General features: G+C 44.3%; 1 protein-coding gene across 2 annotated transcripts in view; it reads right to left on the bottom strand.

Moving 5' to 3' along the window:
* kdm4b (lysine (K)-specific demethylase 4B) overlaps nucleotides 1-20547 on the bottom strand; it is a 43196-nt gene that overhangs the window by 13074 nt on the left and 9575 nt on the right. The window contains exons 6-12 of one of the 2 annotated variants that reach the window (XM_047586554.1): nucleotides 16149-16198; nucleotides 9127-9230; nucleotides 7957-8094; nucleotides 3496-3692; nucleotides 2145-2392; nucleotides 1650-1876; nucleotides 1241-1361 (exon numbers count right to left, since the gene is read on the bottom strand). In XM_047586554.1, the coding sequence (XP_047442510.1) occupies nucleotides 1241-1361; nucleotides 1650-1876; nucleotides 2145-2392; nucleotides 3496-3692; nucleotides 7957-8094; nucleotides 9127-9230; nucleotides 16149-16198 (1085 nt within the window). The remainder of the gene's footprint in view (nucleotides 1-1240; nucleotides 1362-1649; nucleotides 1877-2144; nucleotides 2393-3495; nucleotides 3693-7956; nucleotides 8095-9126; nucleotides 9231-16148; nucleotides 16199-20547) is intronic. The other variant, XM_047586555.1, reaches the window with a different exon arrangement.

Here is a 20547-nt window from a genome sequence, read left to right as displayed (position 1 = left end):
ATCTTGAGTTACTTCTCGTGTTATGCTGTGGAGGGCTGTCGGATAAGTTTGTGGACGTTGTTGTTTTGACGTAGTTATGACTGACAGTAACTATTTCAGTTTCAAAAATAAATAACAATAAAACAATAAACGGAATATTTGTGATCACTCCTGGTCATCCTTGGTCATTGCTGGCGTTACTTCTCTTAGCGTTAGCATCTCTCATTTAGCTACATTTATCATAACTGAAATCACCTAAAACTAACTTAAACTAACTTAAACTGAGCATAATCCACTTTTTTCAAATCCATACCAGTTCGTATGGATCACTGTCGAGTCCAATTGTCCTTAACTTCTTCTGATAATCCACATTTTCCCTGGGCTCGCTGATACATTTCACTGTGTTTTTGTCACTCAGGGGGCGTGGCCCCGGGCGGCAGTGACATCAATGCAAACCCTCTATAGAACTTTTAGCTCCCATATCTTCTTAATAAGGGAATCCACACCAAGAAACGACAGCAGCACATTCTGCTCCTGGACTATAGCAACATTACATACACACATGATGGACCCAGCAACACAAACAGCACAGGCGTCAATTATTTGCTGCTCCGGGTCGTGAATCAATTTTGCATCAAAGCCCTGAAGCCACTGATCCAGGCCGTCTGTTCGACCTGGACAGAAAAAAAAAAGGAGCACCTTTTCAAAAGCATCTCATTTAACTCCCGTCTTTTTTTTTTTTCTCCCACCGTCGGCCTTCTTTCTCTCTTTCTCTCCGTCTCTCTCTCTCTCTCTCTCTCCTCGTCTCCTCATCCACCACCCTTCTGGAGGACGAGCCCTGAGTCGGGTCCCTTGCTGCCAACTTAAAGTGACTTTGAAAGCAGGTAATTGGAAGTCATGATCCCTAGATCAATAAGTGCCCGTCAGAAAATGAAAAGAAAAACATTGAAGGGAGAGTAAGGGGGGGGGGGGGAGAAGACTTACGGTCTTGATTTCATTATCCCCACAGGGAGTTTAAGTTGCGCTTGTTTTTCTTTCATCGGATCAATAATCACAAAAAAAAAGGTGTCTTCTTCATTTTGAGTAACATGATGGAGAGGACAATAAGTGGGTCGAATAATGAATTATCTGTTATAATTCTTGTGTGTTAAAATAAATATTATATATATATATTTATATACACACAAGCTTAGTTACTCTTGGGTCGGTACATTTACAGAACAAGCATGGAGAGTTTAAAATATGAAGGATGTAATCAAACCTTTGTCACTGGTCGGGTCTTGCTTGACGATGGACAGAGGCGAGCGCATGGGAGGTTTACTGAGGGGGTGGCGGCGACTCTTCTTCACCTCAGTTGGTTTTTTCATCTTGGAGTAGCATGCCTGAGGAAACAGGTTTGGATGAGCACATCTCTGAATAAAAGTCGTTTTTTAATATCTTAATAAAAAGAGTTTTGCATTCATTCCATCCTTTCAATTCACACCATACCAATCATAAGTTTGGACACACGGGTGCGTTCAAAAATATGGAATTCGGTGAAGCTGATCTTATTTTAACACCAGCCAGCGATAAATTAAACGATTAAAAGGAAAATCCCGGCAGGTTTGCCCTCTTTGACGCCATCACTCGCCCACAAATCAAAGGACAGATCTATCGACTTTCGGTCTCACCTGGGTGGCACTCACATCCATCTTGCTGTCTTCTGGGATGTCGCCGTCCCCCGGCGACTGTGTGTCAGGATTACTGGCCGCGCTGTCAGAATCCTTGAAGCCGGATATAGCGTACTGCTCAAACGCCTGCTCGAACCCGGTGATGGCATTTGGGAAAACCTTCTTTGGCTTTTTCTGCTTCTTCTTCTCGATGTCGTCCGTCAAGCTCGGCGGTACGCTTTCGGATTCTGGTGGTGGCGAAGGAGCGCGGAGGAGAAAAGGTCAGACGCATTGAAAAAGACTGCATGAGTGGTGACTACGTTGAGGAATTAAAATTATTATGAGCTTTGAATTTGAAAGGTTTTACCAACAAATATTTGACTATTTTAATTGAACCTCAGAGAGAGTCTAACCTCAGTTCATGGGAGTCAGCTCAAGCTGCCGTTTAACACTTTTAATCAAACTGAGTTGAGCCTTGTGAACCCTTTCTGAGCTACCTGTTCACATCCTCCTCACCTTCTACGAATGGAGACTCTGCCGCTTTAGCCGCGGCCTCAGCGGCCTCTTGCTCCTCACGCTCCATGGCCTCCAGGGTCATCAGGGCCTCCCTGGCCAGCCTCTCCTCCCTCTCCTGCCTCCGCTGGGCCTCGCGTTCCTCCACCTGACGCTGGTACTCGGCGGCATTCAGCTCGATGCCCTCCTCCGCCAGCACCTTCACCTCCTCCAGCTTTAAACGCCGCACCTGCTTCATCTTCTGCTTAGCCCTGGGGTAGCGCGGAGAGGCAGCTCATTAAAACCTTCACGTGTTCTCCTTTTGGTAGCACAAACACCGACTTTGTGTTTTTGCTTCAGTCCGTCGCAAACGCATCCAACGTGCAAAGCGTTGGATACGTTCTAAAGCCGAGTTTACACGTAAGTAATTGTAATTCAAGACAACGTTCGAAATGTCTCCGAAAAGAAAAATGCGCTGCTCTAAGCGTTCTCTATAATTATTTCATGTCAGCTTATACTTCCCATTTTTCACGAAGACAACAAATGCAATTAGACTGAGTGCTATACGTGTGGGAATATGTGTTGTTCTCTTGAAGCTGAAATGGCTAAAGCCTTAAGTGAGTTGAAACTTTTCAAATGAGCTCATCATTTTTCTTACATTTAAGGCTGTTACATACGTACGAGAAGTGATGACGTCGTTTTGTTCTCGCCGCCCTCATTTGGGAGTTCTCGTCGCTTGTTCTTGACTTTTTATTGCAATTCAATACTTTGTATATATGCCGATACTTGTATATCGTTTATTCTGTTCTGTGCAATATCCGATAGTCATTACCTGTGCAATTCATTACTTATTGTTGCAATTCAATTATTTTTTGCTTGTCATTCAATACTTTTTGTTACAATCCAATTACTTTTTATTGCAATTCAATACTTTTGTATATAAGCCACTACTTGTATATTGTTTATTCTATTCCATTTCTTTTTTATCTTATTATTTATCTTTTACACAGTCCACTCATTATTCTTGTTTATTTTTCTGCCCCTATGTATGCTGCTGCAAACAGCAATTTCCTCATTGTGGGACAAATAAGGGTTTTCTATTCCACTCTACTGATAATAAGAAAGTCCCTCTCGTTGTCCATCCCCCATTTCTCCCACAATGCTTAGCGCCTGTGACGTACGCTGCAGTGGGAGGCCTCACCCAGAGTTCGGCCCTTGAGTTTCTCGTGAAGTATAAATGACCAAGCCCCAGGAGCGAGAATAAATGTCTCGTTTTATCCGTAACGTCAAACTACATAACGGACGCAAATTAAAATGCATATGCATGCAAATAAATGATGTGCAACATCTCCACACATGCAGTCTGACACTTCACCTTTGCAGGAGGTTTGCCCGGTAAGCGATACGCTGCTGCCTCCACATCTCTAGCTCGGGGCTGCTGAGCTCGGTGGACTTTAGGTGGTCCAGCACGGTGGTGTCTTTTCCCTGCTTCCACAGCTCGTAGCGATCAGGCTGCAGGCAGCGCACAAACACATCCATGGAGATCTTCACCATGTCCTTTCGACAGGTACACTGGGGTGGGGGGGAAGCAAACATGCAGAGAATGAGGACGTAGCTCTGTTAGAGCAGGGAATAGTGGACGTGGTGTCCTTTACATTTGACTGTTTTTTTTTTTTTTTTTCAAAGCCCCGTGCGGTTGTTTTTCCAAAGCAAAGTTTGTCTAAAATATGCTAGCGGGTAAAATTTGGCAGACAGTAAGGAGACTGTGAACTCGGATGTAAATGAGAGTGACAGGTGCATCTGGTAACCACCAACACTTCAAAGCGTCTACGGAAACCTTCATGGTGACATTACAGGTCAACGGACCCTTCTGCTCTCCAGAGAAAACGAGCTGCCGCATAAATGAAAGCCCGGCGCTGACGTGAAAGATGGCAGGTACAGCGACAGCGGCGAAAAGTTGGGGGAATGAAAGACACAAAAGGAGGGAGATCCGACAAACAACAAAAATGGCAGAGGAGAGGGAGGGAGAGAGAGAGAGAGACAAACGAAAATATTTTCTCCTGTGCCTCGCTTGCTGTGTTACATTCCGGGCCCCATTATTTCCTGAGCCGTACCGGGAGCCTTATGTTCAATTACTGGAAACACAACAGCTCACACCCCCACAGTAAAACAATATCCAGCCTACATCTCATCTAGACACCACTTGACAGACGGAAACATTAAAATGTGGTGTTGGGGTGGAGGGTGCTGGAGTGAGAAGTGGGAGGGCAGAGGAGGTGTGTGTGTGTGTGTGTGTCTGTGTGTGTCTGTGTGTGTGTGTGTGTGTGTGTGTGTGTGTGTGCGCATCATGAAACCTTTAGTGGAAACTGCACGATGCCAGGAAACGGCAGAAATAAATATTGCTCCGGCGACTACACCAGTAAAGAAGCTCTATTTACATCGGGAAGAGGATATGAAGGCTCATTTTATCCTCATGAAACTATTAAGAGGTTATGGACATTGTTGATGTCCTCAAGGGCCAAGACGAATTCCACTTTATTATCATATGAAAGCTTAATTAGAGGAAACACATTTGGAGAGGCGCAAGATCTGAGAAAACAAAACCTCACCGAGGGGCAGGCGGCCAATGAGCCCTGACGTATGTTTCGAGCTCCTAATGAAGCTAAGCTCGTTGGAGTCACAGAAATAAATCCATGGACTTTAAAGTCTGAGATGCACTCTCTTCCCAACTTTTGCTTTCGATAAAAGAGAAACATCCCGACTGATCGTAACCGATTTATCCACGATAACAAAAGCGATTGTTCCTCACCTTTAGCCAACGTCGGGATGTAGAGAACTCTGTAAACAACATGCTATTGTTCTGTTTCTGTCTGTCTGTGCGGTTTCTGTGATTTCTTCTGCAAACTTCAACGTTGTCATTTTCTGCTACTAATGCACCGATACCAAATATCTGTATCGGTGCATCTCAAGTAGCAAATCAAATATAAAAAAAAAAATGCAATTTTAAATGACTTCACATTTACAATACCTGGCCACTCAATGTGGCCTTGAATCCGTCATGTCCACCTGTAAATTCACCCGACAAATGTTTGGAAATTATTTTCCACTGAAAGGTTTGTGTAGAATATGAACCTCTTTTCACGGTGGACGCAGCCATTCCTCGGCTCCGGGCAGCGTTCAAGAGCAATCACACTCTTCTGTTAAATAATATAGTGAGCCTACAACACATCGAAAAAGAAACGCCCTTCGCTGAATGGCTATTATAGACACAGGCAGCACATAAACAAAGTCTAATAAATAATTCATGGCGTCCAATCACCGTGCGGCGTCTGGCCTCGCCAGCACGAGACAACTTCGCAAACAAACATAAAAAGACGAAGTGAGTCATTTGCAACTCATAAGATGAAAAAGCGATGTGATTTAGTCTAGGACCTGGGAGGAGGATTTCTGCTCCTCTACCAGACAGAAAAATCACCTTGGAAGCCCGGAGGAAGGAACGGCGGCAAAGTGTGACTGAGCTCCGAATCAACAGAAAGAGGCTCTCACTGAGGACACGACAGACGCAGGAGACATGAACTGTGGACAAACACCAACATGATGGTTTTGCAAAGGCAGCTTTTGACGAATTCAATGCTGTATGTACAGCGTGTAAACCACTGTAGCTAATTAAGACGGCAACGTCTTCAGCAATAGACGTATAAGTACATGCATACACGACACTGGAGCTGCTTTGACCCTGTGCGTTTTCTCTTGGCAAGGCCGACACACAGGTTAGCAGTTACAAGAGCGTGTATCTAAGCAGCCCGAGACACGCGGCGCGCCCCAACTTCCTCTCTCTTCGCTGGCGGCGCCAACATGTGACAAATCTGACGCCGAGCCCCATCCGTCACTGTCCTGTTTGGTGCGGGCAGAGTAGGGGTTAGGAGGAGGAAGGCGGGACAGGGAGCAGAGGCAGCCGAATGAGATAACGGACGGCTGCTTGAGCCAGAGAGAAGGATGGAGGAAGTTAAGACCCCATTTAAAGTCACCTAGCCGTTTACACTCGCCGTTCGTCAGACCGGCTCACTCCGTAACAACTGTGTCTTTTATTGTCGGCCGGGGTTCTTGTTTCCACTCTCAAAAAACTCAAAATTTCAACCAAAGACGAGTCATACAAATGTTTGTATCTCTGATACGTCCTCAGTTAACCGCTCCTCGATGATGGGTTCCATCTCTATTGATCCAAAACAATCGATTCGAAAATTGCGGAGATGGAGAAGCAAGTGGAAATACTAAACCAGAAACAGGCTACTACCAATTGGACCAATCACAGCTCTTGCTGTTTGCGTGGCACTAACATGTAGTTATATCTCTGGCAAGTCACACGTCAGGCTACGGCGTCAGGGTCTGCACTGCCGCCGTAGCTACGCTGTCTTTGAGTGAGACCAATACAAAATTAGAGGCTTCATTATTTTCAGGCGTAGGCGGATCATGGAAAAAACTATGGCATGTTTAACACCACTGACTTAAATGAACCCGACGTGGAAACAGAATAACTGACCAATCACTCACTGACCAATCTGTCACTGTGATTAGGTGCAATTACACTCTGCAAGTTCAGTACTGGAGGGTTGAGACGTGTCGTATTAAAACTTGACTGTCAACCAGTGTAACCAATTTCTGTGTCCAGAAAAAAAAAAAAAAAAAAAATGTTCAAAGATTTTCAAGGCATTTTGATTTCAGGGTTCACTTATTAATGAGGATGAGACGAAATAAGATCTAATAAGAGAGAAAAAAATATATATATATATATATAAATCACGGCCATGTTCCATTTCTAAAAGCAGAGCCCATTGAGACCTAGCAATAATGAGAGGTGACAGCTATTTGAGCTAAAGTTACGCAGCACTGGTTAAGGGACAATCTCCGTAACCACCGTGCTTCCACGGAAGCCAACGAGAGTGGAAAAGAAAGACAGACTGGCAGAGAGAGCCTCGCTCGCCGGCCAAGCTGTTTGTATTCCACATTCCTCTGACTGCGTGTGCTGAGCCGGGACGTCGATTTGTCGACTCGGATTAGTAGTGCAGAATGGACCGCTCTTTTTTATCAAAGACAAGTGCAGCGGAGATGCTCCCCTGAGCACTGGCTGAGGGAAGACCGCTGGAGCCCGGACTGCTGGTTCTTAAATTACAAGTGGCCACATGGGCAAAGCGGGAAGGCCGCCGAAAAATGAGAAAGAGCGAGGAGGGAGGGAGATGTACTTCTGCAGAAACTGGCACCTCATAAATCTGACACGCAGCCAAGTAGAGAGAAAGCCGGGAAAAGGGGGCGCGCGAGGAGAAAGGGACGACAGGAGGGGCGAACGGGGAAATAAAGCGGAATGTATGGAAGAGGGACAAGTGGGGAGTTTCCTCTACATCGTGGTGGGGCTCCCTTCCACAGCCAAACCGTGCCCTGTCAATTTCATGCTCAACGGCCCACAGGCAAAGAGACCGTTTGCGTCGGCGCGGGAGACGCAGGAGTACAGTTAGCGTCGATAACAGATGGCGCGTAGCAGAGAAACAGACGCTGCTTTTACATTTTGATATGATCTATTACTTTATCCCTTCAGAGACGCAAACAGTCAGAGCGGGACGGGTGGGAAGCTGAATCACACATCGGGTCGCGTTCTTGCCAAGTGTCTGCGCCATGATGACAACACGAAAGGAGCTGCAGATTCAGGCACCCTTGACTGTTTGGATGCTTCCAGAAGATCACGATCGAATCACCGTTTCCCCAAATCTTTTAACAGATGTTTTTTCTCGCCACAGCAAGACTGAATGTACTGAATACCCTCTTAGTGTGCCTTATCTTTTACCTGCGTGGCCATCTTGCCGTAGTCCACCCAGCGCAGGGTGGCAAAGTTGGTGGACTCGGCGCAGTTGAAGCCGTGGTTGAAGCCAGCGTGGTAGCCGTAAGGAAAGGTGATCATGAACTCCCCTTCGTTCTGAGTTATCTGTTCACAGAAATGGGGACAAAAAAAAACAGAACAGAGTTTATACATTTCAAATACTTGATCTGTTGTCACCCGTGAGTCCCGCACAGACAGCAACTGCCATCAAGGTTGGGGGGGAAAAAAACAGAGTTCGACTCCTAGGAACCAACTTTTCTCTAAACTTTTCTGACTCGCGAGCGAAAGTTCAGTGTTATTCAGAGGATGTTTTTTTTTTTAAAAAAAAAAAAAAATGTGAGGACAAGTTAAGCGCATTCTTTTTTAAACGCGTTGCCCCAAAACTTAAGCCCTACGCTCCCGCGTCTGACTGTGGATCTCGACTTCTTTGCGAAGCCTGGATCCCAGCAATCAAGAGACACATCAAGCAAGACAAGGTGACAGAGAAACAAGAGGAGAAACAAGGGGCTGAGGCTGAAAGCAGCAGATAAACTTCCTCAACTAAAGGCAGTGGTGCGGATATCAAACGCGCCTTTTTGCTCTTGCAAGAACACGACGGCGGCTTTATTTTTACGCATGAATCGGGAAAAAGCTACTGTAGGTGTGTAACATGTTGGCTGTGATAATGACGTCCTGAGGGGGGAGAGATGTGATAAGTGGGGCGGGGGTCGAGGGGGGGGGGGGCTTATGCTGACTGTGAGAACTTCAGTTTCCTGCTCTGCGTTCGTTTTTTTTTTTTTTTTCCTGGTACCATCTTTCATATTTATTTCATAGTAAGAATTTGTGTTGGATGCTGAACAGAATAAAATCAGGAAGGTGAGAAGACGCCAATTAACAACCTATGACAGAGAAGATCTTTACTCATACTGAATCATTACTACAACCAAGCTGACTCATTCAAAACAAGTCCACCTGTCCTGCAGTTGGGTGTACTTGGGGAACGGGGCGTGTAAATACATAACCTCACTTCCTCTTTCAAATATTATACTTCAAACTTATTTTTTATGCAAGTCTCGTGTGCGTGTGAGTCAGTACTGGCTGAAGGGAGAGCATCGAAAAATTTTCTTTGGGACAAATGCAATGTACGTTTCTACTCACCCTGTCAAAGGGAATGCCGTACTTCTTGAGGATGGACGGAGATATGAGCGTCATCTTGTGGCGAAGGAAGGCGTCGCAACCTTGGGAGCTGCCAGGGAAGAAGCCTACAGAGGAGCGGCAGAGAGGACAAGGCTCTTTACTGGTGAGTGGAACATAGTTAGTGGAAGAAACGTAACCATTGGTCAGTTTAATTTACTACACTCCTAAGTCATTGCGGACAAAAATGTCCCAAAAACTGCTATATAGATAGTACAGGTTAATATTTTTTTCTGCTTTTTGTGTTAAATCTTTTTGATCAACATCAGCCCTGACCAAAACTATCAAATATTGAATCATTATCAGGATTTTATCCCTTTATATTCCAATTTGGTTATATAATGTTAACATTTTGAATGGAAAACATACATAAATTGGGTTATTTTCTCTATAATAAATGTTACATAATGGGCCACTCCAACATCTTGGTCCATTAAGCTCCATTACAACCACTTTTTTTTCTCTCACAGACACAACAGAATATAATCATGCATTCTTTAAAGTTGTGTTTTTACATGTTGGGTTTGCATTTATTGTTTGCATTTCACTTCTGAAATCAGCCGTTTCCTCATTATATACCGACGCATAAAATTACTGTCATTTCATTGGTCATTGTGCATGTGTTATTTATAAAATGTGGGAAATATGAATGATTACAACACAACAGCAAATAATGATCAACAAGAAGCTTGAAATCAAATGACAAAGGGGTGGTTTATGAGTTTTAAATGTTGGAGGGACATCTCAGTGGGTCTTTGGGACGTATTGTCCTGTAGCTAGTGATGGTACAGAGGACAGAGAAATGGAGGATGTACTGTGATGTCAAGTTTATCAGTTAAGAGCGCCAATGGAGCACTTGTTTATGAAAGACATTAATTATAATATTATCAATGGAGCACTTGCTTAAGAGAGACAGTCATTATCGCAATCATTTTCTGGTCCCACAGTCCCCTGATGTCATGATGGCACAAGAGAACTTCACAAAAACTCGCAACGACGTGGCATTTAAATAGCTGCTAAACGCAGCCAGGACGGCAAAGGAATCAATGTAATCAGTCACTTTTCACAGACCGTGTCAATACATCACACCGTTTACGGTCATCTCCGGTTTGCGGCAGCTCCCCGTTGCCAGGAGTGCATCAATTCATCCTTTATCCCAACCGGTCTGAAGCCAATTGTCAAAATTGGGTGTATTCTTTAAACAAGCACACAAATAAAAAAAAAAAGGGGCTCGGCCGTCATTTTTCAGGACGGATGGAGCGTTAGCTGCAGCCCTAAAAACAGCACAGACATGGGTGACGCATGCCTCGTCCTAGACACATTACTTATCTCGCTTGTGTAAAGCTTGATTTATAGTCGAGAAGCAGACGGCAACAGATGTGATTGGTCTGAAACACATTTCCTTGTTCAAGTGTCTCAGCGGCCGAGCGAGCACAGAAAATTCATCCTCGTACAGCCTCCTACAAATTATCTGCTCAGATGTCTTCTGTGGTTTTTCTGTCGCCGAGATTCTAGTGAAAGTAACTGTATAGTCACACTTATTAGATCCATACCCAGAGAACGCTTAAGAACTATTGTACACCAATCAGGCATAACATTATGACCACCTTCCTAAATACTGTGCAGCTATACACAAGCTATAAAAGAAAGACCGGTGTCACCTTAACATGGATATGAATTCATTCACTGCACAAAGGGTGGAATAATCACATTACCACAGTGAATGTAAGTGTGAAATTATTTGCCAAAAAATTTAAAATATAAATATTAATTAAAATTAGCTGTAGCAGTCTTCGCATTACGTTCCACCTGCGCGTCGTGAAAGCATTAAGTTTGTAGCCATTACGTTTGTCTGATAAGCAATGACACACTCTAGCTGCGGGAACTTATCAATCTTACTTTTTGAGCCGCAAAACAAACACGCTTCCTTAAGAGCACAGGCTGCTTTGAGATCACAATACACCGCTGACATTTCGGGCTTTCAAAGCCTCGACTCGCTCTCTAAAACAAAGGCTCGCGTTTGCTCTTGGAGACAGGGAGACTCAAACAGCCTCTGCATAATCAAAGGAAAGAATTTCTCCTCCATCACTCACTCTCCCACCCTTCACCGTCTGTACTCGCTGGTGCCTCAAAGGAGGGAGGGGGGGGGGGGGGTCCATCCAAGCCTCCATCCAGTTAAACTTTAATGTTACTGACAGTATAATTGGCAGCCATTTCATCCTTCATTTTCGCTGCATTGTTTCAGCCTCTGTTCCGCCCTACAAAGCAAGAGAGGGAGAGAGGGGCTCTACTCTCTTGTTGCCTTCCTGCTTGTTGGAGCTGATAAAGGTGAATAATGTGCCGACAGAGTCTGGGTATTAATCCCCATTAAAATGCAGCTCGCTCTGTGAGCTCTCCACGGGGTAATATTAACTTAAAGGCTCCATTCTGTCCTTTTGAGTTTGAAAATTAAGTTGATGCCTCCAACCCTGCACCCTCCCGTCTCCTCCCGTCCCCGCCCGTCCCCTCCCGTCCCCTCCCGTCCCCTCCCACCCCGCCCACCCAACCTAAAAAGTCTGCATCCATGACAGTGATAAGAGAAACGACGGTCGCTGTCAAATGTTTGGAGAGGACATTTCGAGTAACGAGACCGTTGTCCCAGCCCCATTTGGCATCCCTGCTACACTCATAACTGTCTTTTTAGGACCTCGTAAACAGTTGGCCGCCTGCGCTGACGGCGGCTTTGATAGGTCAGCGGGTGCCTGTTAAATAACGGCGGCACCGATTCCCTCCTCCTGCCAGCTGCTTGGATGAGAAGAGAGGACGGCTGCAGTGTGACTGACTGAAAGCTGAACGCTGCCGGGAGAAAGGGGGTAAGAGTGGGGCTGGTTCGTACTGAATACCGGTATTTTTTCCCCGCTATGATACGAATTTTTAATATACCGGCACACCGGTGCATTTGATCACACAACATGCACCGCGAGACGCTGTTTCAGACTGGACCATTTTCAATGGAAGCACTTCTAAACACGCGTGGTGCGACTGTGTCACTATGTCGTGTGGTGAAGATGGAAAGGTCTGAAAAATGAAGAGGCAGTAAGAGAAGACTTTGGATTTTTTGTAGGTTTACTAGACGCCCCAGATTTCTGGGGACAGTCCTCTTTTTGTACAACCTGTCCCCCGTGTAAAGTCGTCCCTGAAAATGTCCTCAATTTTAACATTTTACAAATGATGGAAAAAAAAATAAATGTTGCACACAGACTATAATTATTACGGTAGCCACTTGCGCTGCTACTGACATTACAGACACAGCAGTTTAAATATGTTTTAATATGAATAAATATGTCAAAATAAATGTAACAGTAATTGTCCCCATTTCTTCATTTCATCTTGACAACATTTATTTCTTCGAGCTGTAAAGGCTGCTGCCATCAAGAAGTGTGGGGTTTGGGTGCCTGGTCTAATCTAGGTGGGTGCTACATGTCTAAGTAACATCCACATGAATGGTCCCACCACTGTATTATCACAAGATGATTAATGTAATTCACTTCTCCTGTCAGTGGTCATAATGTTATGCCTGATCAGCGTACAACAAGTTATGGAGAATGGAAAGAATTTGAATCTAGTATTATAACTGCCTACTCTCATCAAGGAAAATTATTATTAACAAAAACTTTATTATTATTATAATTATCCTGTAAATCACCTCAGGTCAATAGTAAATATTCACTGTAACACACATGGTCCCTTCATGTCATTAAATGAAGCACATTGAATTATTTTGAAATTTGATTGAATGTTTTCATCTACTTACCTACATAAGCTTATTTAAGTCCTAGTTTGCTCAAAAAAAAAAGGCCATGCAATTACAAGTTAAATTTATTTTGCGGCGAAACAATTTAAGCAATAAGCATAATTAAAGCTGACATTATCGAGGATTGCACGTTTCGAATGCGCTCGAGGTAAGAACACGGCGCCGATATTTACGGCCCGACCTACGACGACAGGTTTCTGTGTCAGCAAAGCCTTCATTATATACGGTGTTGTTTGTAAAAAGTTGCCAATACAATGAGCCGGGCTCAGAGCAGACATTCAGACAAATCTGAGATGGAAGTAATAACAGTAATTATGGCTTCGTTCCATTTAGGGGGGCCGGTAAGTCAACACGAACACCAGGGCTGGGAAATTGAAACAACTAAATGGAAAGATGCCGAGGCAGCAGTTCTTTTTAATACTGTTTTGTAGTATTTTCCAGGTACTTAACTTCAATAAGACAGAGATTAAAAGGACTAAGGTGAAAAGAACGAAGTCTCCCTAACTAAGGATGATCAGAGTAACTGACAACATTAACGGTGGGTGCGAGTCATTTAGGTCTAAGCCTGTTTACTGAAGACATATTGCTGGGTTAAGTTAGATTTACAGTCACGCAACACTTCCACGGTGTAGACACGGCGTCGCTCCAGAAGCATACGGTGTGGCCTTACACGAATTTTTTGCAGAAACGAGACTAGGCATCGATGCAGAGCACAGCAGCTGTGGTTGTTTGCTCGTCTCAGTGGCCGTAAGAGCGCAGAAAATTCTTCCTGGTTCAGCCTCCTACACACCATCTACTCAGGTGTTTCTCTCGTTTTCTGGGTTGCAGGAACGTTTAACGCAATTGACGGCGTGTGAAGTACACAGGGAAACTCAATAAAGCTAACTAATAGCTTCAATGTTAAATGCCCTGAATTTATCTTCTCTGGAGAACAGGTTCACCAATGTTAAATGCTGGATGGGTAGAGAGGGGTTCTCTTCAAATGGTTCAAATTAATTAGAAATTAGAAATAATGTCATTAGGTGAATTTAGTGAGGAGTCTTTTCTTTTAGTACCAACTTTGAACTTTTTTTTATTTGTTTAAATGTCTACTGCCAACACAATGGTTACTGAACCCATTAGCCACTAATGAATTAGGTGTGTATGAACCACAGACTGTATATAGACATTGACAACGTCTTGTCACTTCCTACCATTGGCCAAACTGATGCCATTTTCTCAGGGATACGGGCGGCGCCATCTTGTGCTTTTGGAGCCAGAGTCTGATCACTGTGTATACTTCTGTTAGTCTCACGTGCGTTTTCATTTAATTAATACTACGCTCTGCTCTACCTCCACCAATTCACCAAGGAAATGTTGGATTGTACATTATACTTAATTGTTTATTTTACAATTTTTATAGTCCCACAGGACCACTCAACAATTGGCACTTGAACGTGCATCAACGTTATATTAACTACCTAAAATCACAGAACGCATCCTTGAAAAGAAAAATGATCTGATGTGTATTTCAGTGTTTTAGTTTTTAGTCCCATCCACTATCACAGAGGAGGTGGAACTTATCACCTATACTGCAGCCGCCCACCAGGGGGAGCTCTATTAGGTTTGGCTTCACTTTACAAGAAGCAGTTCGGCAGCCACAGCCACGTACTCTATTATTATTTATGTTCCTTCCCCATAGATACGGCTGCGGGTAAACATTTATGTGGTAGACTAAACCAAATGAAGGAAAGACCCATGACTGTTATCCTGAGGCTACATCAATGTATAATATTTGTACCACTGTCATAAAAAAGGTGATGCTGTTTGGCTCTCTGGGAAAGATTGTCACTATATTAAGGTGAACTGTAACCATGTAGCCACGGTAACCATTCGCAAATAAAGGGAACAGCCTTCAACAGATGTTGCATGGTTACTTGTAACTAAATATTTCTGGGTAAGAGGCAGTTATAAGATAAATTGCCTGCCACACTTCACATAGCGTCTATTACCTGTACAAGCCAATCCAAAGCCAAGGCCCAACGAGAGAGACTATGCACTTGTGATCAACTATTTCTTCTAAGCTCTTCAAAACAGGTGCAGTTTGTGTACTTACTTAATAAAATTTGGTTTAAACAACTCTCCCTCATCATGACCAAATTTTCCACCTCGCATGCAGCACTCAAGTTAAACCTCATAGATCAATGCAGGGAATGAGAGAAGGAGGAATCAGGAGGAAGGAGGAATCTACGGTTACAGAAAGAGGTCAGAACTGCTTCACTTCACTACCTCTAATTTATCTTCCTCAGACAAGATTTTGAGATTTGAGATAACATGAAAAAAAAAACAACAAGTCAGAGCAGATCCTGGCTCTGGCAGCTGTGAAGCTGTTAGCAACTGACCAAACAACTGCACCACCTTGGACACTGGTTTGGCAACTACTTTAATCTGCTCCCGTTTTATTTTATCTTTCTTTCCCTCTTGGATAATTAAAATCCAAGTGAAGAATGTAATGATCAAATATTTCAGAGATGTTGTACGAGTCAAACGTGTCCAGTTAAGTCGTTTTATCATGCAAGCGTCAACAGCTTGCTCCGCAGCACCAGTAGCATTCACAAAGACGCCGTGCGCGAGCTCCAAATGTCTCTCCAGAAGCCCCGATGCAACTTGCGTCACCTCTAACAGCCTCTCCTCCATATTCAGCGTCTTCAACCCTCCTGATCTTTTAGCACAAGTCGCTGCACACATCAAGGACTTCAAGCTGCTCTTCCTTCTCCCGCTCCACTCGAGCACAGCCAGGTGACGGAGAAATCTGTACGTCACGCGTTGAGGAAAGTGGAATATCAACATTTCTCAGCCCCTTGCGTCGTTTACGGCGAGGCCCATTTTGCTTCTCAGAAAATTTCAATTGCAAAGTTGTTTATTGTGAGTAGTAAATACTTCTAAACAGCGCTGTCCCCGCTGTGCTTAGGATGAATGAGGCGGAGTGTGGTCGAGAGGTGCGGCTTTGCTTTCCACGCGCAGGAAGAGGAGCAGCGAGTGTGCTTCAGGCGCGTGTTAGCGCATGTGTCGAGAGTGCAGCATGTGTATGATTTGATGGCGCGCGTTTGACAGTCTGAAGCACTTAAAGCACATTACTGAGAGAGGCGGGGAGGCGTGAGGAAGCACCGGAGAGAGAACGATAAATAGTTTTTAATTGAAAGCGGGGCCTCACCTTGCGCCAACCTCTCCAGTCTCTTGCCGTGCTCGGGCGGGACGGCGTACCTGCAGACAGAAGAGGAAAGGGTGATCAGTTTTTTTTAAAGAAAGTTGGACGGACAGGAGTTGGACGTGTCTGCAACATCAAAAACAAGTCTCCAATCAGGACACCTGTCTTATGATACAGTCAAGTAAAATAAAAGAAATATCACAAAATGAATGCAGAGCTTTCTTCATAGGCTGATGAGCTACAAAGAATCTTAAACCTTGCCTCGGGCAAACCTGCAACTTTACATCGTTTTTGGTCGGAGGACAGAGGAGGAAAAAACAGATGTGGAAATGGGAACGGCTATGGAAATGGCTACAGGTCAGCGTGACTTTTCTTGGCAGCGAAGGGAGGATAATAAAATGACCATTACTGCCGATGACTTCTAATGGTATTAAATTAAATATAATCCTGTTCAAAGGGAACGCAAGGAACGATGTCGAGACAGCTGAACAGTATGTTAAACATTAAATAAAATAAAAATAATTATACAGCGAGACGAGCAGAAAAAAAAAGGACTGGGGAGAAATAACAAAAGACATAAGTTCCTATCTATATAAACTCTAGAAAAACGCAAACCAGTTTTTGGAGGACTCGCTGCACATTAAGCCGGATGTTAAATAAATAGTGTTGGAATCGAAATTTAAGTTCTCCCATTAACCTAACATGAATATTTCAGTGTTGTGATTTTCTTGGTTTGGCTTTATTTATATTTATTTGCTCACAGGCCACTTTAATTTGATGTGAATAGAAAAATTTCTAATAACTACGGCCTGGTCTTTTCTATTTGTCAACTTTTATCTTTTTTGTCGATGTGCCTCGCTCACACTTACCACACTTATTGAATCTGAAATTACGAGGCACTTTTTTACTTCACACATTACATTAGGAGGGCATTTTAGATAGTATTTTGTGTATAGTGTTTGTGTGTTTTTGTGCGATGTTTGCAGCGTGGTGTTGTGGCCATCTCTGCACGTCCTGTGGGTTCGCGTCGGACGTTGTTTTGTCGTTTTATTTTAGGGCCACAGATGGAAATTAGCTTGCTGCCAAATCTGATGCACACATCTATCCCCGTCTTTGACGCCGTTTAATGTATGTGCACATTGTTCATAAACCTAATTTAAAAAACGCTCTCCTCTGTTATGTTGACGGTTGTTATTGAGACGCCACAATCGTGAGCCGTTGTGTGGCGAAAGGCAAAAATTAGGCAAAATTACTCTGAACTCGGATAAAGAATTGAAGCTGAGACAAGAGTCTTCTAATAAATCCACTGTCTTGCTGCATATAACAAGTTATGATCTAAAAGGGAGGGAAAAAAGGGAGACGTGTGGAGGGAGGAGGGGGTCGGGGGATAAAATGACTGGTGAAGGGCAGAACCAGGAGAAATTACTGTTTTGGGAGTGCTGGGTTATTTCTCAGCCCTCAGCACTTACCGGTTTTAGAAATGAAATTGCCCATGACGTACCCTTCATCATCGCTCCCTCCAATTTTCTCTCACACATGAGCACATCAAGCCGAGCAATCGCTATTCTTATCAATGTTTGAGGGGAGGCGGCTTTACGTTCCGCTGCCACATTACTATAAACTCCTCTTCTTTTGCGGCTTTGTTGTTTTTTTTTGTTTTTTTATAACCGACTCTTTGACTGCATATCTGTACAAATTAGCCAAAACCCCCGTATTAGATTTTAATATTTCCATCTCTTTACTGTGCAAACGTAGTAACTCCGTGGCTTTGGCTGTGTGTTGTGTTGAGTTTCTGCACTGATAATAAATGAGGCAGGCACTGTGAAGTGTGAGGCACCGCACAAAATGACGGACGCAACATTTCTAAAGCAAGTTTATTAGTGAAACATAATGGGAGGGCGTCTGCAGAGCTCAAATCTAATCTGTCCATTTGTGAAGTTATTACGTACTCTTTATTACTGCAATTACTTCCTCTAGGCTGTTCAACCCCCCCAGAGACCTCAGGCAATGAACTATGGGTAGAAAAAAAAAAAAAAAAGCTTACATCTCTCCTTTCTTACCAAAGCCTCAACAACAACAACAGCAAACTGAGACGGAGAAGAAGAAAATGGGAAAGAAACGGCACGGACGAGAGATGGCGAGAAGCAACAACACTTAATGAGAGAGAAGAAGAATGAGCAAGAGGCTGACAGCGAGGGAGAGATAAAAAAGAAAGAAAGAAAGGAACCAGGGGAAGTCAAAAGAAGCCCATTTCAGTCAGTGGTGCCAAAAAACACGGTGCAACACTGCCACCTGTAGACAAAAGCTTATAGCGTCAGAAAGGCAAAGCCTCCTCCAGTCTTATTACGGATCTACACATGTAGCTGAGCCATATGGAAACAAGGAAGTGACATCTCACAGGAATTTTATGAACTGGAATTTAAGTTATATGGTGGGTTTAGAAAGTGAAGGAGTTTACCGTCTGTGTCTTTGGGTTTAAAGACCTAAAATCTTTCCGTGCGAGTGACCTTATGTCTAATTTGTACATTTTGTACCTACACATAATGGCTAATGAGCAGGACGATAAAATATGAATGAGGCTTTACGATCGGAGTTATAATTTGTCCTGTGGCCATAAGACAAAGGACAATGAAAATTAATAACTTCTTATTGCTGCTGGTGGCGGTTCCCATTACACTTCAGAGATAACTGAAAACTTTGCATATATTTCAACTCTAATCTGACCTTGGGTTATGGTTTCTCATAATAAAACTCGCACACTTCTCGCGAGCGAAAATATGAGCAGATATAACACAGAGCGCGCGTCAGCCTGCCTCATTAAGGTTTGACGATATAATTGCGCCTTAGCCTATCAACGGGCATGTATTACACCGTACAGACTGCGCTGCAAAACCTTTCAGGTCTAATTTAAGGCATCCTCGCAAAGCGTTGCTGTGTATTGTGAATAATCGATAATAATGTGCAGCAGCATACTGAAGCTTAACGTCTGTGTAAAACAGTTTTTTTTAGTGGAAAGTGACGTGTATTACGCCATTTGTAAACATCTCTGAACTGAAGATGAAATCGAGCTTCTCGTCGTGCTCTTGAGAGCGCACAAGTACGCCTCCAAAAACGTTTGAGTGTTGCTTCAAAAAGGTTTCGCTGTCCTCTTTGCGAGAGGCTTCGTGCTGCAGCTCTCCATGTAAATGTGCACAAATTACAGGGCACGCCGCGTCACAGAACATCCCTCAGACCACCGCCTTCCATCTCGGCAACAAACTAAACAAATCAGACGATCAGCGTGAGCTCCACCGCCCCCCTCCCCTCCCCTCCCCTGCCCTCCCCTCCCCTCCCCTCCCGAGGCCCCGGTTACCGCGGCAACGACACGTAACGTCACTCCGCCGGCAGAGCGAGAGAGAGGCCCACAAATAAAACAACGCACGGCAAATGAAGGTTTGAACTTTTACACCTCTCCCAGGAGGAGGAGGAGGAGGAGGAGGAGGATGATTTATCCGCCGTGGGATCGGGCTCCTGGGCGGGTGGAATTGAGGAGCGGGGCGGCACACGGCGCACATGCGTTAGTTTGTGTTTTACACGGCTACGGGCGTGTCACACATGTGTGCTCTCTTCTAATTTAATCGGTTTTCGAGTTCAGGATCGCGCGTGTTAAAGCGAACGCCGCTTGTAACATGATTCCCCCTCGTGACGGGGAGGGCTGAGGATGATTACATGCCAATAATGATGTTCACAGTGAATGTAAAGTGCAGCAGAAATTAAGAGTGTGTGAGCAGAGATGAAAGGTCCCAGCACATAATCTCTGTCGCTCTTGGAATTTGTGTGGGCACTTCCAATTACTCCAAACACCAAGTCAGAGTCCAGAGCGCCCCGCATCCGGCATCCAAATACGCAGATCGGCCTATGGTGAGTGGCTCAGGACCACGGGACTGCACGAGAGGTGGACGGATTCATAACGAGCTTCTCCGTTCCCGCAAAGTTGCAGCAGGGCCGCACTTCAAAATATCTATTTCGATTCTCTTTCGTCAGCCTTTCCCCTACTTTCCTCTCACACGCTCGCAGGCTAATCTTTTATCTGACGGCAGATCTGCTGTTGTGTGTTGGGGGGAGAGCGGTGATCGAGAGGGTTTCGGCGCCGAAAAGGGAGGGGAAGGAGAGCGACGGAGGGATAAAGACGGAGAGAAAGCGACTGGCAGCTTGAGCTACACGTGCACCGGTGCGTGCGCGAAGCAGTAGTAGTCGTGGAGGGGTCGGATTTTGATGGGAGCAGAGTTGCTGGGGGATTAGAGTTAATTTCACAAACGGCTGCACTATAAGAGGAGAGGAAGAGAAAGACAAAGAGAGCATGCGAGTGTGTGTGTGTGTGCTTTAAAGGAGCACGTTCTATTTAACAGCCTGTTATTACTCCACC

The sequence above is a fragment of the Mugil cephalus genome, chromosome 6 (assembly GCF_022458985.1).
Source record: "Mugil cephalus isolate CIBA_MC_2020 chromosome 6, CIBA_Mcephalus_1.1, whole genome shotgun sequence".
Classification (NCBI taxonomy): Eukaryota; Metazoa; Chordata; class Actinopteri; order Mugiliformes; family Mugilidae; genus Mugil; species Mugil cephalus.
Note: the sequence above shows the minus strand (reverse complement) of the source record. Positions and strands in the feature narration are given on the sequence as shown.